At 34.9% G+C, this 21,512-nt stretch overlaps 1 protein-coding gene across 4 annotated transcripts in view; it reads right to left on the reverse strand.

Moving 5' to 3' along the window:
• stat2 (signal transducer and activator of transcription 2) overlaps positions 1-20,909 on the reverse strand; it is a 36,787-nt gene extending 15,878 nt beyond the window's left edge. For 3 of the 4 annotated variants that reach the window (XM_073953098.1, XM_009302551.5, XM_005166048.6), the window contains exons 1-19: positions 20,745-20,909; positions 19,307-19,438; positions 18,611-18,758; positions 16,208-16,303; positions 16,034-16,126; positions 15,873-15,951; positions 15,691-15,767; positions 12,011-12,162; positions 11,775-11,933; positions 11,608-11,697; positions 7,556-7,615; positions 7,376-7,387; positions 7,200-7,293; positions 7,014-7,061; positions 4,976-5,059; positions 4,793-4,891; positions 1,906-2,041; positions 1,747-1,799; positions 404-498 (exon numbers count right to left, since the gene is read on the reverse strand). In XM_073953098.1, coding sequence (XP_073809199.1) covers positions 404-498; positions 1,747-1,799; positions 1,906-2,041; positions 4,793-4,891; positions 4,976-5,059; positions 7,014-7,061; positions 7,200-7,293; positions 7,376-7,387; positions 7,556-7,615; positions 11,608-11,697; positions 11,775-11,933; positions 12,011-12,162; positions 15,691-15,767; positions 15,873-15,951; positions 16,034-16,126; positions 16,208-16,303; positions 18,611-18,758; positions 19,307-19,437 — 1,706 coding nt within the window. In that variant the 5' untranslated portion in view covers position 19,438; positions 20,745-20,909. Of the gene's footprint in view, positions 1-403; positions 499-1,746; positions 1,800-1,905; positions 2,042-4,792; positions 4,892-4,975; positions 5,060-7,013; positions 7,062-7,199; positions 7,294-7,375; positions 7,388-7,555; positions 7,616-11,607; positions 11,698-11,774; positions 11,934-12,010; positions 12,163-15,690; positions 15,768-15,872; positions 15,952-16,033; positions 16,127-16,207; positions 16,304-18,610; positions 18,759-19,306; positions 19,439-20,744 lie in introns of those variants that run through there. The other variant, NM_001271801.1, reaches the window with a different exon arrangement.
• Positions 20,910-21,512: the final 603 nt, after the last annotated feature.

Raw genomic sequence — 21,512 nt, forward strand, 5'->3', positions numbered from 1 at the left:
ACTGATTCATATGTGATCATATTTCTCACTTTATTTAGAACTTATTTAGAAAATGTTTGTATTGTACATGTAGAAATTAATTCTGGGCAATTAATCACATCCAAAATAAAGGTTGTTTTGACATCATTTAATTGTGTGTACTGTGTATATTTATTATGAATATAGAAACACACACAGGCATGCATATAATAGAGAAAATGTATAAAACAAATGAAAATAAAAGCATAAAAGCACTTTATTCAGCGTAATAGAACGTTTTCTCCATAGTTTTTGTGTCTAAAAGTTGCAAGCTTGCATTCCATAGCTATTGACATAATTAATCTGATGAATTGAATCAGGTGTGTTTGATTGAAGAGGCATGAGTAATCTGCAGTGTTGGAAGTACTGGTAATGTATTACTCACCCATCACTCCACAGGTCTGACAAGTAGACTTTAACCAGGTTTAGAATGCCATCCAGCCACACCCACAGGGTGAAGTTTGTATCAGGGAGGTTCTCCTAAAACACACAGACAAACAATGAGTAAAATAAAACTCATACATCAATATCATATCAATACAACCCAGCTAATAATTTTTTGTATAATAGACATCTAAACGTAGACAGCTTGGCTAAAACAAGACTAAACTTGTGCTGGTCAGTGAAAATCTAATAGACATCTACAGCCCAAAACTAGACTAGTCTTCAAATAGACAGATTAGACAGACTTTATATGTGCAGTCATTCATTTTTATTAACTTGATGACTAGTCTAGTTTTGGCCTATTCTTAGACATCAATTAGATTTTCACTGACAGCCCAAATTTAGCCTTGTTTTAGTCAAGACAACCATTGAGATGTCTATTGGACATCTATTAGACATCTTTTAGAAACAATAAATGCATGCTGGTGTAAGCTGAAAAAATATTATATATTTTCCTTCTATGCTAATGAAGGACTACTGAGACATTCCAAGCATGGGAGGGGTCCTCCTGGTGAGGCAGAGTTCCTCACAGCTCCGATACACATCTCTGCCATTTGCTTACAGTAACCATTTGCTCTTCACCATACACAATTCATTAGCTTGTGTTCTTCCTTCTGATATCTTTGTCATGTTTGGTGTCATTTGACAGTTTATGACTTCAGTGTTGTAGTGATGAAATCAACAGAGAGATTGATTAATTGTATTTCAATCTACAATATATTTACTATTGTTGGGTCATGGCCTGAGGAGAGTATGTTAATGTACTTCTCCCCCACTTCATCTCTTCAACTTTGTTCTCATGTTCAGCTGGTTTTGGGGGTTGGTTTTCACTCATGTTTGACAATGCTTTGCTCAGGGTATAATAGGGAAAGGTAACTGTTGATCTGGGAGAATGGCTTTCACTCTGCATCTCCCGCACACCGGTGCGTAGCCTCATATGCTAACAAAGGCAGTTTCACTGTCTTTGTTGCTCAGCAGTGCATATGTTACAGCTAATTTCTTTATACAGTATGTTAGTTTGTGTCATTCTAATGTCTGTATATTTGATCATGTAACTTAATAAACAACTTTGCCTGCTTTAAGACGTAGAGATTCTTTCTCTTTATCAATGATGATAACAACTTTAATGGAGTCAGATTAATTACAATGGAGTCAGATAAATAATGGATTTAAACACGCCATCCTTCAACTGCTTCCTGTTTCCGACTATTGGTTCAGAATAGCAGCGTAAGCTTCAAGCCTTACACTGGTAAAAAGAGCTACACAGTCTTTATCTGTTCTTACCTTACTGAATCTGGTCCATGGAATCTTGCAGTTCTCATAGTTCTGTTCTTTACCTGATAAGAAATACACACCTTTAACAATCACCAGATGACTTAATGATCTTTATATCACGTTTATAATATTATCTATTATTGAATGAAAAATATGACATGTATATACCAAACAGCTTGAGAGCAAGTGTCTGCAACTGTTGATCGTTTAGACCACGTTTACCACAGGACAGAAACTGCCAACTTAGCATCTCCCCAAACTGAGCCCAGGAGGCGGCAGAACAGCTTTCAAAAAACTTTTTGTTCTACAAACAAAAAAAAGTCAATTGTAATGATATATATATACAAACACACAGACACACACACAGACACACAGACATATATATATATATATATATATATATATATATATACACGCACACGCACACACACAAAGGCAAAAAAAATTAACGCAGTTGCAGGTTTTTTTTACTTCCTGTTGTGGTCAACGTGTGTTTAACAAGCAACGAAATATGGATAAGACAAAGGAAGGACTTTTTGAAGGCAAGTTTCAGTGTAAAACAATTAATGTCGCATCACCAGGCTATCCAGAGATTCATGCAATTTCAGGTGTGTCATTTTTTACTTTCGACTTCTGTTTTAATGGGATTTGATACCGCATGGCGAACGGAAAGAAAAACCTCCGCATTTCGTGACTCAGTGGTCCTTTAAGATAAACATAAAATGCTGCTTACATGTTAGACTCTTAATAAGAGTATTATCTTAATCATATTAAAATCAGAGTATGCAAATGTAAATGTAAGATGAAGTTGTCAAAGCGAGCTGTCAAAGACAGCACATTCCTCTGCCTTACAGCATGCAGCCTCCAATGTTTCATTAAGTTTGACGTGTTCCCTCCTTAAACGCAACAAAAGCGTCTGATTCGCGTTGTTGTGTCAGAATCCTTGAGAAATACAGCCATACTTTGGAACCCTTAGTTTAAGTAAATCTGATGAACGCGATCATGCATGTTGAATCTGAAGGGAGTCGCTGTCATTGCGCGTTTTGTGTGTGTGTGTCTGTCTGTGTGTGTGAGGCACGTGCACAAAGCACAGACCCTTACAGGGGCAGGTGCTCAATGCGAACGCAAAGTGAAGAGCAAGTGCCTCCTGAGAGGGGCACCTCAGCCAATAAGGGCAGAGGGGCAGTGGCTCTAGCCACCGGGCCACCCCCCTGTGCACGACCCTGGTCTGTGTGTGTGTGTGTGTGTTTCTTAGCAACAAACCTGCCTAAACATCGTTGTCTGTAGCCACTAATTCAAAAAGTTACGAATTGCTGTGAGATTGCGTTGCACTCTCAGCTCACATCATTCAAAAGACAAGGGCCACATTGTCTCCCGATAATGTCAACAGACTGGACTGTTTAGCAACTGGATAAATGTAAAGGAGGACTGAGCAAAATTGTTTCTACTTTATAATTAATGTTCTCAACTCACAGCTTAACTTTACAATGAGTACAATAGTTTGTTCAAGACTTTATTATTATTATTATTATAATTTTCCAATTTCCATATCAGCAATGCCTGTATTTTGACAATTTTTGCAGTCCACTTAGAATCCAACATGGAAATAATTTTTTCTTTACTGGCATTGATTGTTTTGAAATTTAAATAGCATTAACCTGCCTCTGTTTTTATTTCTGTAATAAATATGGCTGTCAAGCCAAGATCTTGATGGTTTATTGTGGGTATGTCATTTACATGAAGAAATCTGTTTTACAAGTTAAAAAAAGGTCTAATAAACAATTATATTTTGAATTTAAATAGTTTTTATCTTGCGTTTACATTAATTTTACATTTGAATAGCCAAAATGACAAGCTTCAGTCTTTTAAATGCCATTAATCACTAATATATATACATTAAAAACAAAAGTTTGATCACCTAAAATCTGCAGGAATAGAAACATGATATTTAAAATTGAAATGAGCAAAAATTCAACTACTACTTTTTTTAGTCACTTATCTCTGACATATTAATTTGGGTGTATAAAACTCTGTTTGAACTGAGATTAGTTTTCTTAGACTAATCTAATGCGTAAGTTGCAGAAACGTGTTATTGTAAAGCATCCTATAGAACATAATAATATCATAATTATATTAAAGACGTGGGTTTTCTGATGGAGGTCTGTTCCAGAATGGAGTAAAACATATAATTTCACTTGTCTTTATGATTATTAATAAAGTTGAGTGTTTAAAGGGCCTAGATTATATGATGAGCTTAGTGTCTTCAGAGAAAACTGGAATAATATGTGTGTCTGTGCTTTTTCTGTGTGACAAATAATTTGTTTCAGGATCTTCCAAGCCAGGTCAGAGATCATGGAGACCTTCACGGGAGACCTGAACTCTTGGAGGATTGGAAGAACAACTGCTTGACATATTTGCCATTTTACGTGTTAAATATTTGAAAGTAAATTCCTTTGCATGTAAGCTGCCAGTTTGGATGTTGATAATACCCGTTTTTAACCAGTTTGATGGCTGAGAATACACTACACAGCCTCGAGTATGAAACAGATTGTACATTGTGTTTGTGTGCATTCTATTCATTTGTGGATCTGTATTATAGGTCTGGGGTCAGCTCTATATACCCTAGTGGTTTTCTGATGTTTGTATGCTTCAGATATTGAAATATTGTTCAGAATTGTATGTGCACACACACACGTGGAAATTTTCTTAGTCTATCTGTGCTTTAATTAATCAGGTTAAAACACCTATATATACGATGCAGTGAATGACATTATGTAAGATTGTAAACAGAGTGGCCTACGAACTCTTTACTAGTGTTGAAGCTGGCTTCTGCTGATGAAACTGCAAACGGTCTTCAGTAAACTTTCTTTTTTATTGAATCTCTGACTCCGGCTCTTATTCATCTGACAGACTGATCATTTTTGGGTTAAAACTGTTGGCCCCCCAACAATATTTATTATTCAATAAATTATAAAAACATTAATACTGAGCACTATACTGTGTGATTATAAGACAGTTTAAGCTAACCAAGAACAATGCAAGCATAACTCCTAACCTTGGCATCAGAACATAGCATGTTGAACCACAGAACAGACGCCCAGGCACTCTGCTGCTGACTGGAGTTCGAAATCACCACAAAAGGAAGAGAAGAGGTCTGAAAGGAGAGAAGAGGCATGGTTATAATGTGCCAAATCTCTAGAATGTTCAGACTTTACTGAATGAGGAAAAGATGTCTTACCTCCAGAGTGACTGACAGGCCCTGATAATCAAACTGTGTCTGAAAGTTTACACTGTGCAGTTCTTCTGTCACACTCAACGAGAGCTGCACAAAACACACAACAGGGTTTACATAATGTCCATTCTTACAAGCATACTGATTGTTTTGGATTCGGTAGAAGTATATTTTCTTCAGCACAATAATTAATTGCATGTCATTTATTGTTAGACACTGTTTACTAAGTGTACATGGTTGAAATGACAACAAAAGCTTACTTGACTTGACTTTTATTATGTGCAACATTTTTGGAATAATATTTTTTTCAAAATAACGGTTTGTTTCATTTCACCTATTCTCTCCCTTACTTGGTTCATTTAGGCAACTATGATTTCTGTTCACTTTCTGTGACAAAACCTAGATGTGGAAAGATCCTAAGGTGTGTTGTGCCAAGAAATCTTATTTCTGTTTTTGATTTCAGGCATGTGATCGGACAAGGACAAACAAGATAAGGGAAGCAGGAAGTATTTATGCTGTTTCATAGTCACCTAACAAAGGTTGAGCATACAGGTTGTAATCATTTGTGCAAATGAAACAGCTGTGGACTAACACAAGCTCCATACTGTACATAATCACATTGTGGATGAATGGATGGACGGATGAATGGATAGATAACATAGTGAGTTTTTCCTTTAAACAAGCTAAATAATCTGCCAAGAGGGCAAGCAAAATAATCTTGTTTTCTCGTTGACAAAAGATTATTTAGCTTTTTTTTTTTTTAGAGAAAAAACTGACATAATTTTAAATTTTTTTCTTTAAACAGGAGAATATTTTTGGCTTGTCTAGAAAATGCTTCTTATTTAAGATTTTTTTGATATTTGGACTTGAACTGACAAAAAAATCTATTATAATCTTTTTTGCACTGTGAATGGATAGATATATAAAAATAAATGGATGGATGGGTGGATATATAAATATGGATGGATGGATGGGTGGATATATGGATTGAAAAAAGGGATGGATGGATAGATATATAAATATGGATGAATGGACAGATGGATATATAAAAATGGATGGATGGATAGGTGGATATATAGATTGAAAAAAGGGTTGCATGGATAGATATATAAATATGGATGAATGGATGGATATATGGATTGAAAAAAGGGATGGGTGGATAGATAATATAAATATGAATGGATGAATGGATATATAAATATGGATAAATGGATGGATATGTAAATATAGATGGATGGATGACGGATGGATGGATGGATAAATGTGAATAGATGAATGGATAGATACATAAAATGGATGGATGAATGGATGGATAGATGGATACAAATATATGGATGGTTGGATGGAAATATAAATATAGATGGAAAGATGGATAGATATAAAAATATGGATGAATGGATAGAGAAATAGATATATAAATATGGATTGATAGACGGATGGACATAAATATGAATGGATGGATATATAAATATGAATAGTTGGATATATAAATATGGATGGATGGACATAAATATGGATGGATGAACATACATATGAATGGATGGATATATAAATATGCATGGATATGTAAATATGAATGGATGGATATATAAATATGAATAGTTGGATATATAAATATGGATGGATGGACATATAAATATGGGTGGATGGACATATAAATATGGATGGATGGACATAAATATGGATGGATGAACATACATATGAATGGATGGATATATAAATATGCATGGATATGTAAATATGAATGAATGGATATATAAATATAAATGGATGGACAAAAATATGGATGGATAGACATAAATATGCATGGATATATAAATATGAATGGATGGACATATAAATATGGATGGATATATAAATATAAATGGATGGATATATAAATATGGATAGATGGATGGATGCATATAGAGATCTGCGCGGGACTAAATTTTGAATGCCTGTATGAAACATTGAATGGATGTATGTGGGTAGATAGGTAGGTAGGTAGATTTACACAAGATATATTGATGTAAAAAGTATTAATACAAATCCTTAGAAAACTCACATCATTGATCCCCTTTCCTCCACCACCAACTTTCTGGTCTTTGAAGGTCTGTAAACAAGCACAATGCTTTTCATAACAGTTTTGTTTTTTGTATTTAAAACCTTGTTTACAAAACTGAACATGAGCATATCAGCTGAACTACTAGTATTATTATTATCACTTTACCAAGTTGCTAAAATGACTCACCAAATGCCTGAAATCAGCAACCATTCCCCCATTCATACTCTCCGCCATGTTAAGGGATTTAATCAAGGTACCCAGCACATTAAACCTCCGAAACCTAGAACACACATATTCCTGAATTTCTGGTGGGTGGTTCAACAAGAGAAGTGTGTTTATAAAGTGTGTATGGAATTACTCACCCTTTCACAGTGCTGAAACAAAAGATGAAAGAAGGAAAGATTTAGCTAAGAATTCTACCCACGGGTTGACTCATTTAAATCCACCCCAACCAGACAACTCATTCTTATATGTCACTTTCAGATTCTACACAGTCTTAAAAATAATATAAACGAGGAAAGAATAAGACACAGTGATCTTACTTGTCAACAGAGACTGTCACTTTCAGGACATGGTTGAGCTCAGGAACTTTATACAAGAATCTGTAGAGAGAAGATGGATTGTCCTTTTAGGTCTTTTCACCTGCAATTCGTTCTTAAATATAACAAAGCACACTTAATTTAAAAATCTATTGAAAAAATATAAATATAACATGATGAACACAATGGGATAATTCAAAAGAGTGTTAGTATAGTATAGTAAAACAATTCTGTCATCATTTTTCACATTCACATTATTCAAACCTACAGAACTTCTTCAGTTCATCTTTGGAATGTACAGTTAGTTCCCTAAATATTGGGACATTGACACAATTCTAACATTTTGGATCTCATCTTGAGAGTTGACAGTAACAGAATCCAAATGCAAATAGCATACTTGAAATGAACTCTGGACCTTTTATCTGCTCATTGTAATTGGGATAATGAGGTAATAACACACACACACGTCAATGGAACAACTTAGAAGCCAATTGTCCAATTATTTTCGGTCCCTTAACAAGTGGGAGGCGCATATGCAAACTGTTGTAATTCCTACAGCGTTCACCTGATTTGGATGTAAATACCCTCAAATTAAAGCTTACAGTCTGCAGTTAAAGCACATCTTGTTTGTTTCATCAAATTAATTGTGTTGGTGTATAGAGCTAAAAATGTTAGAATTGTGTCCCAATATTTATGGACCTAACAAAATTTTTTTATTTGGATAAAATTTCAGCATTTTCTTTCCCATTTAAATTTGATCTTGTATTTTCAGATGACTGATCAAACAGCTTAAGTCATTTTTGATCTCTTTACGAATGTTTGCAATCATCATAGTCTAAACAGATCTTCAAAGCAGGGAAAGAAGCTACTCAGATTTAGTTTACTTCGAATGGCCAGTTTCTTGATGGTTTGTAATGAGATGAGAGTGAGTTTTGATAACAGAATATTTTCCTTCTGGGGTGAACTAATGCTTCAATTACCTATTTTAAAATCAATTTTTGTTTATCACCACATTTTAGGCCACAAAGATCTGCTTGTTGTTGTGTGTGATCATTTGAAATATTAAATTATCTTCGACTCGGTTCTGAAAAATCTCCTTTGTTTCTAAGTTATATAACCCCAGGACATTCAAATTAACGGAACAACATTTGGCTGAATCAACAGGTATGTAAAAGTATAATGATAATATTCAAAAACAGGACTGACATTTTCGAAAGTAGGTCACTTACACAAATACTTTGAAGTATTTAATGTCTCAGAACCAACAGGGGTTATGGGACAAAATAAAAAAAACATTTAAATATTTAAACATTAAAGCTGTATGATTCTGGATAAGCACAATCACTTCTTTTTTATTATTATGACTCTCCTACAATTTTGAACAGACAATCAAAGTAACAAGTATATATATATATATATATATATATATATATATATATATATATATATATATATATATATATATATATATATATATATATTTTTTTTTTTTTTTTTTTTTTTTTTCAGTTTGCAAAATAATTCAATAACTTCTTGACTTCGTAAAGTGTTTTATCAAATCTCTTGAATAAAATTTTGGGTGACATACGTTGTTGCTTTTCATCTACAGTGTAATTGCAACAACCTTCTTTTAAAGTGTCAGGTTCAATTTAAAATGTTTATGCTTCAGTAGACATCAGTGCTAATAAATCACAGATGTGCATATTTCACTGGTTTGGAACAAATGTGTAATTTTGTACAAAATTATCTTTGTATGCCTGTCCTGCTAGTTTTCTTATCCAAAAATCTGTAACAAATTTAGTATGGATACTGAAATACTGTCAGGGTTCTGCCACTTTGGTCTCGTAAATTCTTGTTTTGGTGGCAGAGCTTTGACACTACTCATGTCTGGTCCTGTTTCTGTCTCTGTGTGTACGCACGCCGTCGTGGGTGTACGCAGAGTGTGTGCGCTGGCGCTTGATGTGGCCGCGCACGCTCTGCGTCCCTCAGACGCGCGCGCTCTTGTACTAGTGTTTGTGTTTGTTCTGTCAGCATCGCGCTGCTTTATTCTCGGCGCCTCCGTCTAGTTGGTTTCAGTTTTGGTTGCCGCTGAGATGAAGCATGCGCGTTGCTTATGTGTGAGCGCACGGTAAGGTGTTTATCTATCGTGTGCTCGTGTCTTGCGTCTTTTGTCAAAGCACGTGGCTCGATGTTTACATTGTGGTCACGTGCTTTTGTCGTGTGCTTCAGTGTTGTGCTCGTCTTGTCATGAACATGCGGTTGATGAGTTCTCTCATTGGCCGCATGTTCTTGTCCTGTGTCATGTGAGCGCATGGCTTGTGTTGTCTCTCTGTGTCATGCGCTCTCCCGTCTATTGTCTAGTCCCACCCTCCTTGTTAACCCATTATTAGTTAATTATGTTCATCTGTTTTTTTGTTAATTTCCTACAGTTTATAAACCCCTTATGTCTGCTGTCCTGTGCGAGTTCGTCATCATATGCTGTCGATGTTTACCTGTCCTGCTGTGTCCAGTCCTGCCTTGTCCTGCCTGCCAAGTCAAGTTTGTTTGTTTGATTTATTGTTTGTTGTAGTAGTGTTTTCCCCCCTCGGGGTTGTTTATTTTTGCCTTTTATTTTATTAATAATAAATCCTACTTTACTCTGCGCTTGGGTCCTCGCTCCTTTTTCCCTTTACCGGAACGTGACAAATACTGTATGAGCAAGCGATCAAGCCAAGTTAAGAAAGCAATAAGACAGCAAAGAAGTGACTTGACTCTTGAAAGAAGTGTTCTTGATGTTTTAGACTGATACCACTGTACCAGTGAAGCAAAAAGGTGTTGATACTTATTTTCATTTAAATACATTGCTTTACTTTTGCCTGAAGTGAAAAATGGTAATAATTAAAAAAAAAAATATTGTATAGCATTATTTACCATGCTATAACATACCACATTTTTTCAATATCCACACAGTTCGGTTATCCCATTGTTTCTATATGTTTGTTCTAGGTTTGTAACAAAAATGTAATAATCCTGGGTTAAATGCAGATTTTATTGTCCTGCAAAACTGCATATTTTCTCAATCCAATCAAGTGTGACAAATAATTTATGACAATGCATCTATATTGATTATTGTTCTGGCCTTTAGGCTGAGGTATGATTCCTGGCGTTGTTTTTTTAACAAACCTTACAACATTAGCTTTCATTCGATTCTATTGTTTATTGAAAAGCTAATTTACCAACAAAAACACCATCAATACTAAGATAAAAATTATATCAAAGGAAATTCGTTATAGAACAATAATCTATCAACAAACAATATATGAAGTGGTCAAAAATTGTGCATCTGTCCTCTTTCCATTCTTCAATAGAATTTTTATTTAATTTTAATTACTGTATTTACTGGGAAATACATCACTCATGAAGTCAAGCTGCTGTAATATTGCATTGTTAAGTGAAAATGAAAAAAATCAAATAAAAAAAATGTAAAAATAAATTTTGCTTTGGTGTTTAGTTACATTTTATAATCAATTCAGACAGGTTCCAAACATAGTAATTCAACAGCAAACAATTTAAATTTCTAAATACTCTGGAGAGAAAAAGCAATGAAAAATGTAACTAAAGGATGAGCAGAAATTTAAGTTGAATTCAGTATAAACATTTATTATAAACTTCATTGTTTTAAATTTGCTAAAAAACAATAATCTATCAACACTCAATATATGAATTGGTCAAAAAAATTGCGCAACTGTCCCACTTATGGCTTATTACTGCTCCATTACTCCCTTTAAGATGCTCACATTTAAATTGGTTCATTTATTCATTTTCTTTTCGACTTAGTCCCTTTATTAATCAGGGGTTGCCTCAGCAGAATGAACCGCCAACTTATCCAGCATAAGTTATTGTGCAGTGGATGCCCTTCACACCTATACACTATGGCCAACTAGATTATTCAATCCACCCAACACACTAAAGATTTACATTTAAACTAAACCAAATGCACATTTAAAAATGCCTACAACAATAATAACTGCTGTAAATAGTGATGTGTAGTGTGGTGTATAATGTCAGAGCCTGACCTGACTTTGACTGAGAACTGGATATTGGTGCGCAACACAAGAGGGCCTCGTCCTTGTGGCATTGAAGGCTGAGTCTCTACGACGAATGCACTAAAAACAAACGCAATTAATGAAGCATACATTCAGGACAAAAGAGTTGTGCATGTTGTGTATGTGTTTGATTGTACCTCTTTATCAGGCGCGTCAGCAGTGTGTCCACTCTGCTCTGTAAAGGAGGTTTTTGGATCGGGATTGGGTCGTTATCGTAGCTCATTTTCCCTAAAAGCTCATCAAGTTTCTGTAAGAACTTCTGGAGCTGGAACATGCTGTCTATAATCTGAGTGAACCTGCCGAAGGCCATCAATGTATTAAAAACAGATCCGAATTGTGTTCTTAGAAAGCAGAGAAATTCCTGTGTGCTTACCATTTCTCTAGGTGTTCCAGACTTGTATCAACAGGTGCACCAATGCAGGACTTCTGCTGTCTCCGCTTCCAGTCTACCAGTTCCTCGTCTATGAGCGATGATCCCAGAGTATCAGCAACGTCCAGCATAGCCGAGATTTCCGACAAGAAGTCCTGTGACAAGACGGTAAATATCTGGAAAATTTCCGGAATGACTTTACCGGTATATTAAAAAAAGCGCTGTTCACACAGGCGAGGACGTTACGGAAATTTTCAAAAAAAGAGCATTCACACATCCATTCCAAAATACCGGTAAATTATGACATCATTAACCAGACATGAGCTCTAAACGGCTGCGCTTGTATTTGTAAACATTTGACTACATTACAAACTCTGTGGATGGAGAAGTATTGAAAACAACTTCGATAAAAAACATATAGAGAAACACTTTCACATGTCGAGATGTAAGTTACATGATATGTGTGTGTGCTGGGCAGGCGCTCAGCAGCTGAAGCACAGCGTCAAGCCACTGAAGAAAGCGGAGCTTGAAGCTAAACAAACAACGGCTTATCTTAAGCATCTTATCGATAATTATTTACACAGTTGGCATTAAGAAGAAACATATAAATGTTATCTGACTAACGTCTAGCAGCTAAAGGTGTCTAGAAAAATATTCAAAGGCTTTTATTTTCTAAAACCAAGCGGACGTGAATGCCAGAACGAATTTACCGGTATTTTCAAAAAGGGCCTGTTCAGACATACAGACCTTTCCGGAAAATTGCCGGTAATTTTCCGGAAAGGTCTGTATGTGTGAAAGGGGCTAAAGAAGAAATGTTTTTATGCAAAATATTCTGCAGTGAAACACAATAGTGTAAATGAAAGATAAACACAAATTTAAGTCTAATTCACTATAAACAACATTTATTATAAACTCAAACTTTAAGCTCATTTACATTTAGCATGCTAAATGCAACATATAAACCAAAGCACTTGACCTACAGTATATTCCAGAACACAGCTTAAATTTCTGAAATACTGTAATAATTGTCAGGGATGTGTAGAGACATTTTGAAGGAAAGAAAGCTTCAAATAGATAGAGACCATGCATGGTCTTTAGAATTTACTATAAGCTAAGTCACAATGTATATTTTTTATGCTACTAGTTTCATGTAACGTTATACATTGTATACAACAGTTCTGTCTGGTTCTTGAATCTGATTGGCTGATAGCAGTGCGATATTCTGCAATATCAGAACTCGTACAGCCTCCTCACCCTTCTGTATTACTCAGCCCATATAGAATGACAGTAGATCGAAAAACTCACTACAGTTTGACAAAATATTGCAGCCGCTGGACAACATAATGTACTTTGTGGCTTTTTTAGGCATTTAGATTGCAACTTTGCAGTTCATTTATAAGCATAGTGACTATTTTAAATATTTATAATTTCTGAGATTCAGTGCGTCGGCATCTATTAGCCTTTCATTGAGCAAAGCAAAGACAATGACGCTGTTCATCCACAAGATGACGGCAGAGAACATATAATAAGCCCTTAAAGCAGAAAAGATCTGTGTATTTTCAAACTACAGCTGATCAAAACATTATAAAACTGGTAAGTAACTTTCTAAGTCAATCTCTCTTTTGTATGTTGCAGTGCTGTATTTAAACTAGGGGTGTCAAAAATAATCGTTTTTTCGGTGCACTGCGATGCAGACGTGGACAGTTCGGTATCGGTTCAGTAATAATCATAACCGGTTATTACTGACGTCATTTACCTCATAGGCGCTCTGTCGCGAGGGAGGCGATCGCGAGTATTTACAGCGCTTTAACTACTTAAAACTCATAAACTGTGCACAATTTCATTGTGTGTGTTTGCTGGATTAGTCTTTCACTGACAAATACAACAATAGCCCTTATTTCACTGAGATCGAGAGAATAAAAGTAGCCTACTCCATTTCTCTCTCTCTCTCTCGCGCGCGCGCACACGCTCTGTCTCTCGCTCTGTCTCTGTCTCTCTCTCTCTTTCTCACACACACTCAGTGGCCCATTTGACCTCCTGGCGTGGCTTTTCTTCTCTTCTCGGCTGTTTTACAGCGTTACTTTTGCATCCAGAAACGAGCGCGTGTCTGCAGAGTTTTCTCCACCGTGTTTATCATACATCAGCTGTGAGATCGACGCTGCCGCCTGCCGCTTATCAGCATCACTCATTTGTGAAGAACGCAGCGCGCAAGAGCCAATCGCAACCGTTTTTTTTTTGAGGGTGTGACCAATCAAAGAGGTGTAAGAGAACTAGACAAGGATCAGAGAGTGAGCTGGATATTTATATTTGTTTATATTATAGGCTAAATGCTTGTTTTGTTTTAAGTTACAGTTTATATATCTGACTGTTTGTATTAAATGACAAAATTGTATTACAAATAGTATATAAATATAAATAGATTCATACATTTTAATACAAGAAATGCTGCTGTGAAGAAAATATAAAACTGTGTATGGAAAGCACCGTCAATGCACCGTGATGCACCGAAATATCGAATTGAACCGAATCGATGGCATGATAATCGTAACCGAACCGAACCGTGAGACTAGTGTAGGTTCACACCTCTAATTCAAACCATAGTAATTTTAGTGTATTGAGTGTGAATTGGGACTTGCATATCAGGATTATATGTATTTTGTGTAGGCCACTCTTTTTATAACCCTAAGTTACTTTTTGGATGACTATCTGTTTGCAACAGAGAAAAACTGGGAACTCTCTGTAGACTGATGACATTTCATGCCATTCAGCCTTATATTCTTAAAATCTGAGCAAAAACACCTGTTCTGTCATCACTTTAGACATTACGCTATAGAGAATCATTCAAATACTAGCTCTAAAGTGACATTTGTGAATGTTTCTGCTGTTCTGACGTCAACTGCAGATGTGAATGAGTGGTGGAAGAAAGTAGTTCCTCTTACAAAAGGATTTCAGACTCTCAGTGTTTGATTTTCTTTTTATATACATATTCTGGAGAAAGTCTTATTTGTTTTATTTTTGGCTAGAAATTTTACATTTTTAAACACCATTTTAAGAACAAAATTATTAGCCCGTATAAGCATTTTTTTCTGATAGTCTACAGAACAAACATCATTATACAATAACTTGCCTAATTACCCTAACCTGCCTACGTAAATCAATTAACCTAGTTAAGCCTTTAAATGTCATTTTAAGCTGTATAGAAGTGTTTTGAAAAATATCTAGTAAAATATTATTTACTGTCATCATGGCAAAGATAAAATAAGTAAAATCAATTATTAGAAATGAGTCATTAAAACTATTATGTTTAGAAATGTGTTGAAAAATCTCTCCATTAAACAGAAATTTGGGAGAAAAATAAACAGGGGGGGCTAATAATTCAAGGGGGCTAAGAATTCTGATTTCAACTGAGTATATATATATACACGTGTGTGTGTGTGTGTGTGTGTGTGTGTGTGTGTCTGTGTGTGTATATAAACTCAGCAGAAAAAAAGGGAACTTTCTCTCGAGTAAGAAAATTGACACCCAAGGCCCCTTAAAATAGTACTGCATCAGAATTAAGTTAATGTTTAGTTATATTTTTTAAAGACATTTACATTTATTACAGCTTAATTTAAAATAAAATTGTTTTAGTTAACAACAACCTTGAGCAGAACAGAAGAGAAATCAGCAGGAAATCTTCATACCTTTCTGGACTTATCGAGAGCATTGAGCATTTTCTGAAGCCCTTCAAGCTGTCGATTTTTCTCTTCTTCTGTGCAAGCTAAAACACATTAAAAAATACACACACACACACACACACACACACACATTAGCATAATCATACAAATGACAGGACAGTGTACTTAAATAAAGTGTGCAGCCTCACAGTCCATATGAAGTGTCTGATACTTAAAATCAAACTCATCCTGCTGCTCCTCCAAACACCTTATGCTGTGCTCCATCACCTGTTAAAAGAAAACAGAAATCCTGCTCTCAAACAAACACATACATTTGTACATACACACTTGCTTATGTACACAAACACACCTCTATTCTGGTTTTAAAGTCTTTTAATCTCTTTTCAATTTGCCTGTGGCTCTCAAGCTCCATTGCAGCTGACTGAACCTGCAACGTCTGCACCTGAAACAGTGAAAGAGACATTCAGAAGATGCTGATCATGATAATTAAAGTGGCTTCGATGATACTTTAAGGTATACTGACTTGCAGGGCAAGCTCTGCATCGTTCAAGATTTCTTTTTCCTTCAGCAAGAACCAGTTTATAATAGCAGCCAGAGTACAAGGCTCCTCTTGGTACTTCTGCAAACAAACAATATGATCCATCATCTTACAGTCAATGATTAACAGAGTAGATTTGAGTACTTAACTTTAGCCATAAAGTTATATTTAGATTCTAGCTGAACATAAAAACCAGTGACACCAAAGTAAGGGCTGCAAATATGTCAAAAGCACACTTAAAGTAGATTAAAAAGAGCATTATTGCGATTTGGTGTGGACGGTAACGTGGTTGAGATTACGGTTATCGTTCTCAGTGTGAACATTTGTGACTTTATGGCTGAGATATACTCACAGCAAAGGTCTTTTTTATTTTCATTCAGGCTTTGTTTTCAAATGCACTTTACTTCATTAGCTTTTAATCGATTCTCTTTTTAAATAAAAAGGTAATAATGCTTCAAAATTAAGATAAAAAAAATATATCAAACAAAATTTGTTATACAAAACAAATAATCTATCAACAAAAAATACATGAAGTGGTCCAAAAAAGTGTGTGTCTGTCCCACTTCAATTTTTCGATGAAATTTTGATTTAATTTAAGTTACTGTATTTTCAGGAAAATAAGTGACTTATGAAGTCAAGCTGCTGTAATGTTGCATTGTTAAGTGAAAATTAAAAAATTAAAATAAATAATGCTTTGGTGTTTAGTTACATTTTATAATCAATTCAGAAATGTTGCAAACATACAGTAGTATGTCAACAACAAATTATCTAAATTTCTAAATATTCTTCAGAGAAAAAGAAATAAAAAAGCTGTAACTAAAAGACAGACTTTTTAAGTCAAATTCACTATGAACTAAATTTATAATAAGCACCATTTAAATTCATTATATAACAATGAGCAATTCCAGCATTATGGATGTGACATTTGCAGTAAAAACTCAACATAAATTCACAAAGAAAGTGTACGTTAATATTATACTGGAGCAACAGCTTTTATTTTCAAAAACAACTAACCACAGAGTTATAGGATCAGAAAAATATCAATCTGTAAATATTTTTAATCATTTAAATGAGGAAAATAAACATGAGTTATGGATGTGACCAAAAAAGTTTGAGAGTTTACTGCATACAACATACTTTGTAGATTTTCAGCAAATTAAACTGCACAACCCAAAAGAAACAATGATAATCAACAGGATAAGAGTTATCTCTCTACAGAACAGAAATCGTTGATTTTATTTTATTTTACATTTATGAGGGAAAAGCTTTGTTTTGGATGTGACATTTTTCCGTCACGGATGTATCAGATGAGAAATTGCCACTTGTGTGACTTTGGTAAATCGAATATAATAGTTTGAAAACACTGACAGAGACATTTTGTGCATTTTTAAAGTACTGTAAAATACTTGCTTACACAAAGAATGAAGAAACGGTTTCTCTATTTTGGTAAAAACTTGCAATTGCTTCAAAATTTATCAACAAATAATTTAAGTGGCCAAAAAATAGTTTGTCAGACCCACTTCCACTCCCATTTATGATGTTCAGATTCAAAAGAAAAACTAAACACCAAAAATGTATGTTCACACTAAATAAAATGCACTTTAAAAAAATGGCTACAACAATTATAACTGATGTAAAAAGTGATGTGTAGAGTGGTGCATAATGTCAGAGCATGGCTTTGACTGTAAACTGGACATTGGTGCGCACTTTTTCATTGTTTGTTAAGAGGGAAAAAAATCTGAAATAACTGAACAGCTGTATGCTTTTATCAAACATGAAAAAACGTGTGACAATTCCTAATATATTGCACATTTTCAGTGTTGACATGATGTTTGCTTTGGCAAGCTGATTTTATGTGCTGAAACAAAATTGGTTTGGCATGATTTTTTTTAAATAAAGTCACACAAATTGTAAATTAAATTATACTTAAATTAGGGTGACATGGTGGCGCAGTGGGTAGCACGATAGCCTCACACCTGTGCATTTCTGTGTAGAGTTTGCATGTTCTGCCCGTGTTCACATGGGTTTCCCCTGTAGGTGCTTCCCCCACAGTCCAAAAAACATGTGCAATAGGTGAATTAAATAAACTAAATTGTCCATAGAGTATGAGTATGTTTGAATGCAAAAGTGCATGTTTCTCAGTGTTGGGTTGCGGCTGGAAGGGCATTTGCTGCGTAAAACACATCCTGGATAAGCGGTTCATTCCACTGTGGCGATCCCAGATTAATAAAGGGAGTAAGCCGAAAAAAAAATGAATGAATGAATTATACTTTAATTATATGAGTGCCCTTAGTCTAGTTTCTGTTCAACACTTTAATAGGCCTTAAAAATCCAATGATTTCAGAGGAAAATCAGGAAAGATTATTTTAGCAGCAGAAGAACACTTACATGGAAGTTTTGTTTGTAGCGTCTGAAATTACGCTGCAGTAAGAAACAATCTCTCTCTTGAGAAAAACGGCTGAACTGGTTGTCCAGATTCTCCAGAAGCACCTGGAACAGGAAAGCGGCTTGGGAAGAGTCTCGAGAAGCTCGCTCCCTGTGACAGACATAATACAGATAAACATATACCTTAAATTTCTCTGTGTGGCTACTAATAGTCTGATTAATGGTCTCATATTATAAACTCTATTTGAAAAGAATTCATAATATTACATGAAAAGAATTCATAATATAATATTTAAAAATAAATATGCAAAATGAGATCAATCAAAGCTCAGAAGAAAACAACAGAACAAAGATAAAAATGAAATAAACAGTGCTTTATGGTTTTCTGTGGTGTCTGACAGTATTGAGGTAAATAAATTCAAAAATCGAATGTAAAATAACACAGTATAGTTTTTATTGTTTAAGTAATTAAATACAATTTATCGTTGTGGCAAGCATCATAATTTCATGTGTCTTAAAGGTTTAAATTCACTTGAAATTGGTTGACATCCTGCAATGTGTCTATTGCAGATCCTCACATTGCGTTATCGATGCTGAAATTATATTGTTCAGCCCAACAGTCTGCTTTAGAAAAGCTATGGACAAAAAACATTCAGCAGGATTTTACTTGTTGCTCACTCAGATAGATTCAATACTCACCAGTCCTGGCCCTCAATCCATTGCGCCAAATAATGTCTGACTTCCATTGGGAATTCATCTCCATTGTATAGATCAAAAGCCCTCTGTGAATACACTGTATCCAGCTGCTGCAATTGGTCCCACTGTGTCATTCTACAGAAAGAAACAAATTTCAGGTTTGGTGCTTGGTCAAATAAGGACTGGTCAGGACTGAGAGTGACCTGCACTTCTTTGCAAGTCAGATGTTGAACCTAAATGCTGTTTCTGTGCTTATTTTCAGAAACAAAAACAAAAACATTCCCAGTTCTGAGCGGTTTGGAAGTTGGAAAACAATGTAATACAACAAGTTTTTGTTTATTTTTTCAGAACAGTTACGCAAGTATGTGGTAAACCTAACCTCAATGATAATAAGCACAAACAATCCCAGTATTTACAGGGTAATTTTTATTTACAGTAACAACAATGCTATTATAATGTTACAAAAGATTATTGTCAAATAAATGATATATTTTCATCAAAGAATCCTGAAAATATATAGCAAATCTCAAATAATAATAGTCTATTAAGCTGCACAAGGGTTTTCAACCTTAATAACTACAATAATACACATTTCAACACATCTGAATCAACATATTTGAAGGACTCCTCTAAAGTATTATGTGAAACTGAAGAGTGGAGCATGGCTGCTTTCAGTTCAGCTTTTGCATCACATTCTTGACATTTCCTCCCTAGCAGTGTTTATTAGGTTGGTCCACTAATATTTGTTTAGTTTTGGTATGAATTTGAGGGTTTGCTTTAAAACAAATGCATACAATGTCTTCTTATTGTGTTGTATAAATTACAATATAGGTTTGATTAAAACAGTTTTGTTAAATTGTAATATTTCACAGCATTATTTTTTTACCTAACAATTTCTTTCATACGTCAAAAATTGAGTTCCTTATCAAACCAAAGTTTTAAAAGTGTACATTAAATTGAAATAAATAACAATTTTTCAACAGTTCTTACCTAATTTTCTTACTAATTCTCCCAAATAAATTTTCATCAAAAGTAATTTCTGTTCTTGACTTGAACCTTTTTTTTGTCCAAGATGATTTTAAAATTGGCCTTTTTATTATAAAATATAACTTGTTGAATTGTTGCAAGTTATTTTTTATTTTAGCAGAGGTAAAGGTGTCGAAAGCTGTAAAACAACATGCATGCTCTCACGCAGTGATTAATACCTTCCACACCTGCACATACAGCCCTCATCAGGCAACAATGGAAAATCTGAGTCGAAAACTACAGTAACCTTGAGTGCAACGCGTGACACAAACACTCATAACATTTTATAATAATTACATGTTATTATATACAGTAACAGTATCATAGACCTGCACATGACTGATAATGTGAAGTAATGAGCAGCTCATAGTAAATAACTGCCATGTTAGCACATAAACAATTATAAATCACTCACCTGAAACAATCGTCTGTACCTTTCAAGGAATTGATCTTCCAATCTCAGTTTGCTATACGCCTTTCGCAGGCATAAAGAAATGACAAAGAATATAGCACCGAACTGAACATCAGCTAGAGAGTAAATAAACAAGTCCAGCACTTCTCAGGAAATCGAGGGCTCTTTAATGATCCTCCCTCTGCTGTTCCCTTCTGTAGACGGCCAATCGAGTAGGAGGGACTTTAGTGCTTCCACTCGATGCACTTCTGCCCGCCTACTCAGTGATTAAGCACTGCCTTTTAGAGACGTTTACAGATCATTCATTGGCGGACACGATGCAGGTACCGCCACAATTGGTCGAAGCACCCGTCAATCAAATTCTTCACAGCAGAGGGGGGTTAATGGAACGGCGAGCAGAGATAGAAACGAAACTCACCACGAGCTCACATGTTAAGAAATGACGTCGTGTTCCGAAGGAATGTCCCGCGGAAATTTAAAAGGCCATAATGAAATAATATCTATAGATTTGATATGGGAAAAAATATGGTCTTTGCAACAAAAATATTTTCTCACCAACAAGGTCAAAGAGGTGTCTTTTAAATTGATCAACAAATTTTATCCTATAAAACAATTTTTCAAAAAGTTTAATTCTAATATTGATGTAAAATGTTCATTTTGTCAATTTCATACTGAAACTGTTTTTCATTTATTTTGGGAGTGTAATTATGCTGTACAATTTTGGAAACATATTGGATTATTTATTAATGATAATATACAACAAGATGTTTC

This window comes from Danio rerio, chromosome 6, assembly GCF_049306965.1.
Source record: "Danio rerio strain Tuebingen ecotype United States chromosome 6, GRCz12tu, whole genome shotgun sequence".
In the NCBI taxonomy this organism is placed as follows: Eukaryota; Metazoa; Chordata; class Actinopteri; order Cypriniformes; family Danionidae; genus Danio; species Danio rerio.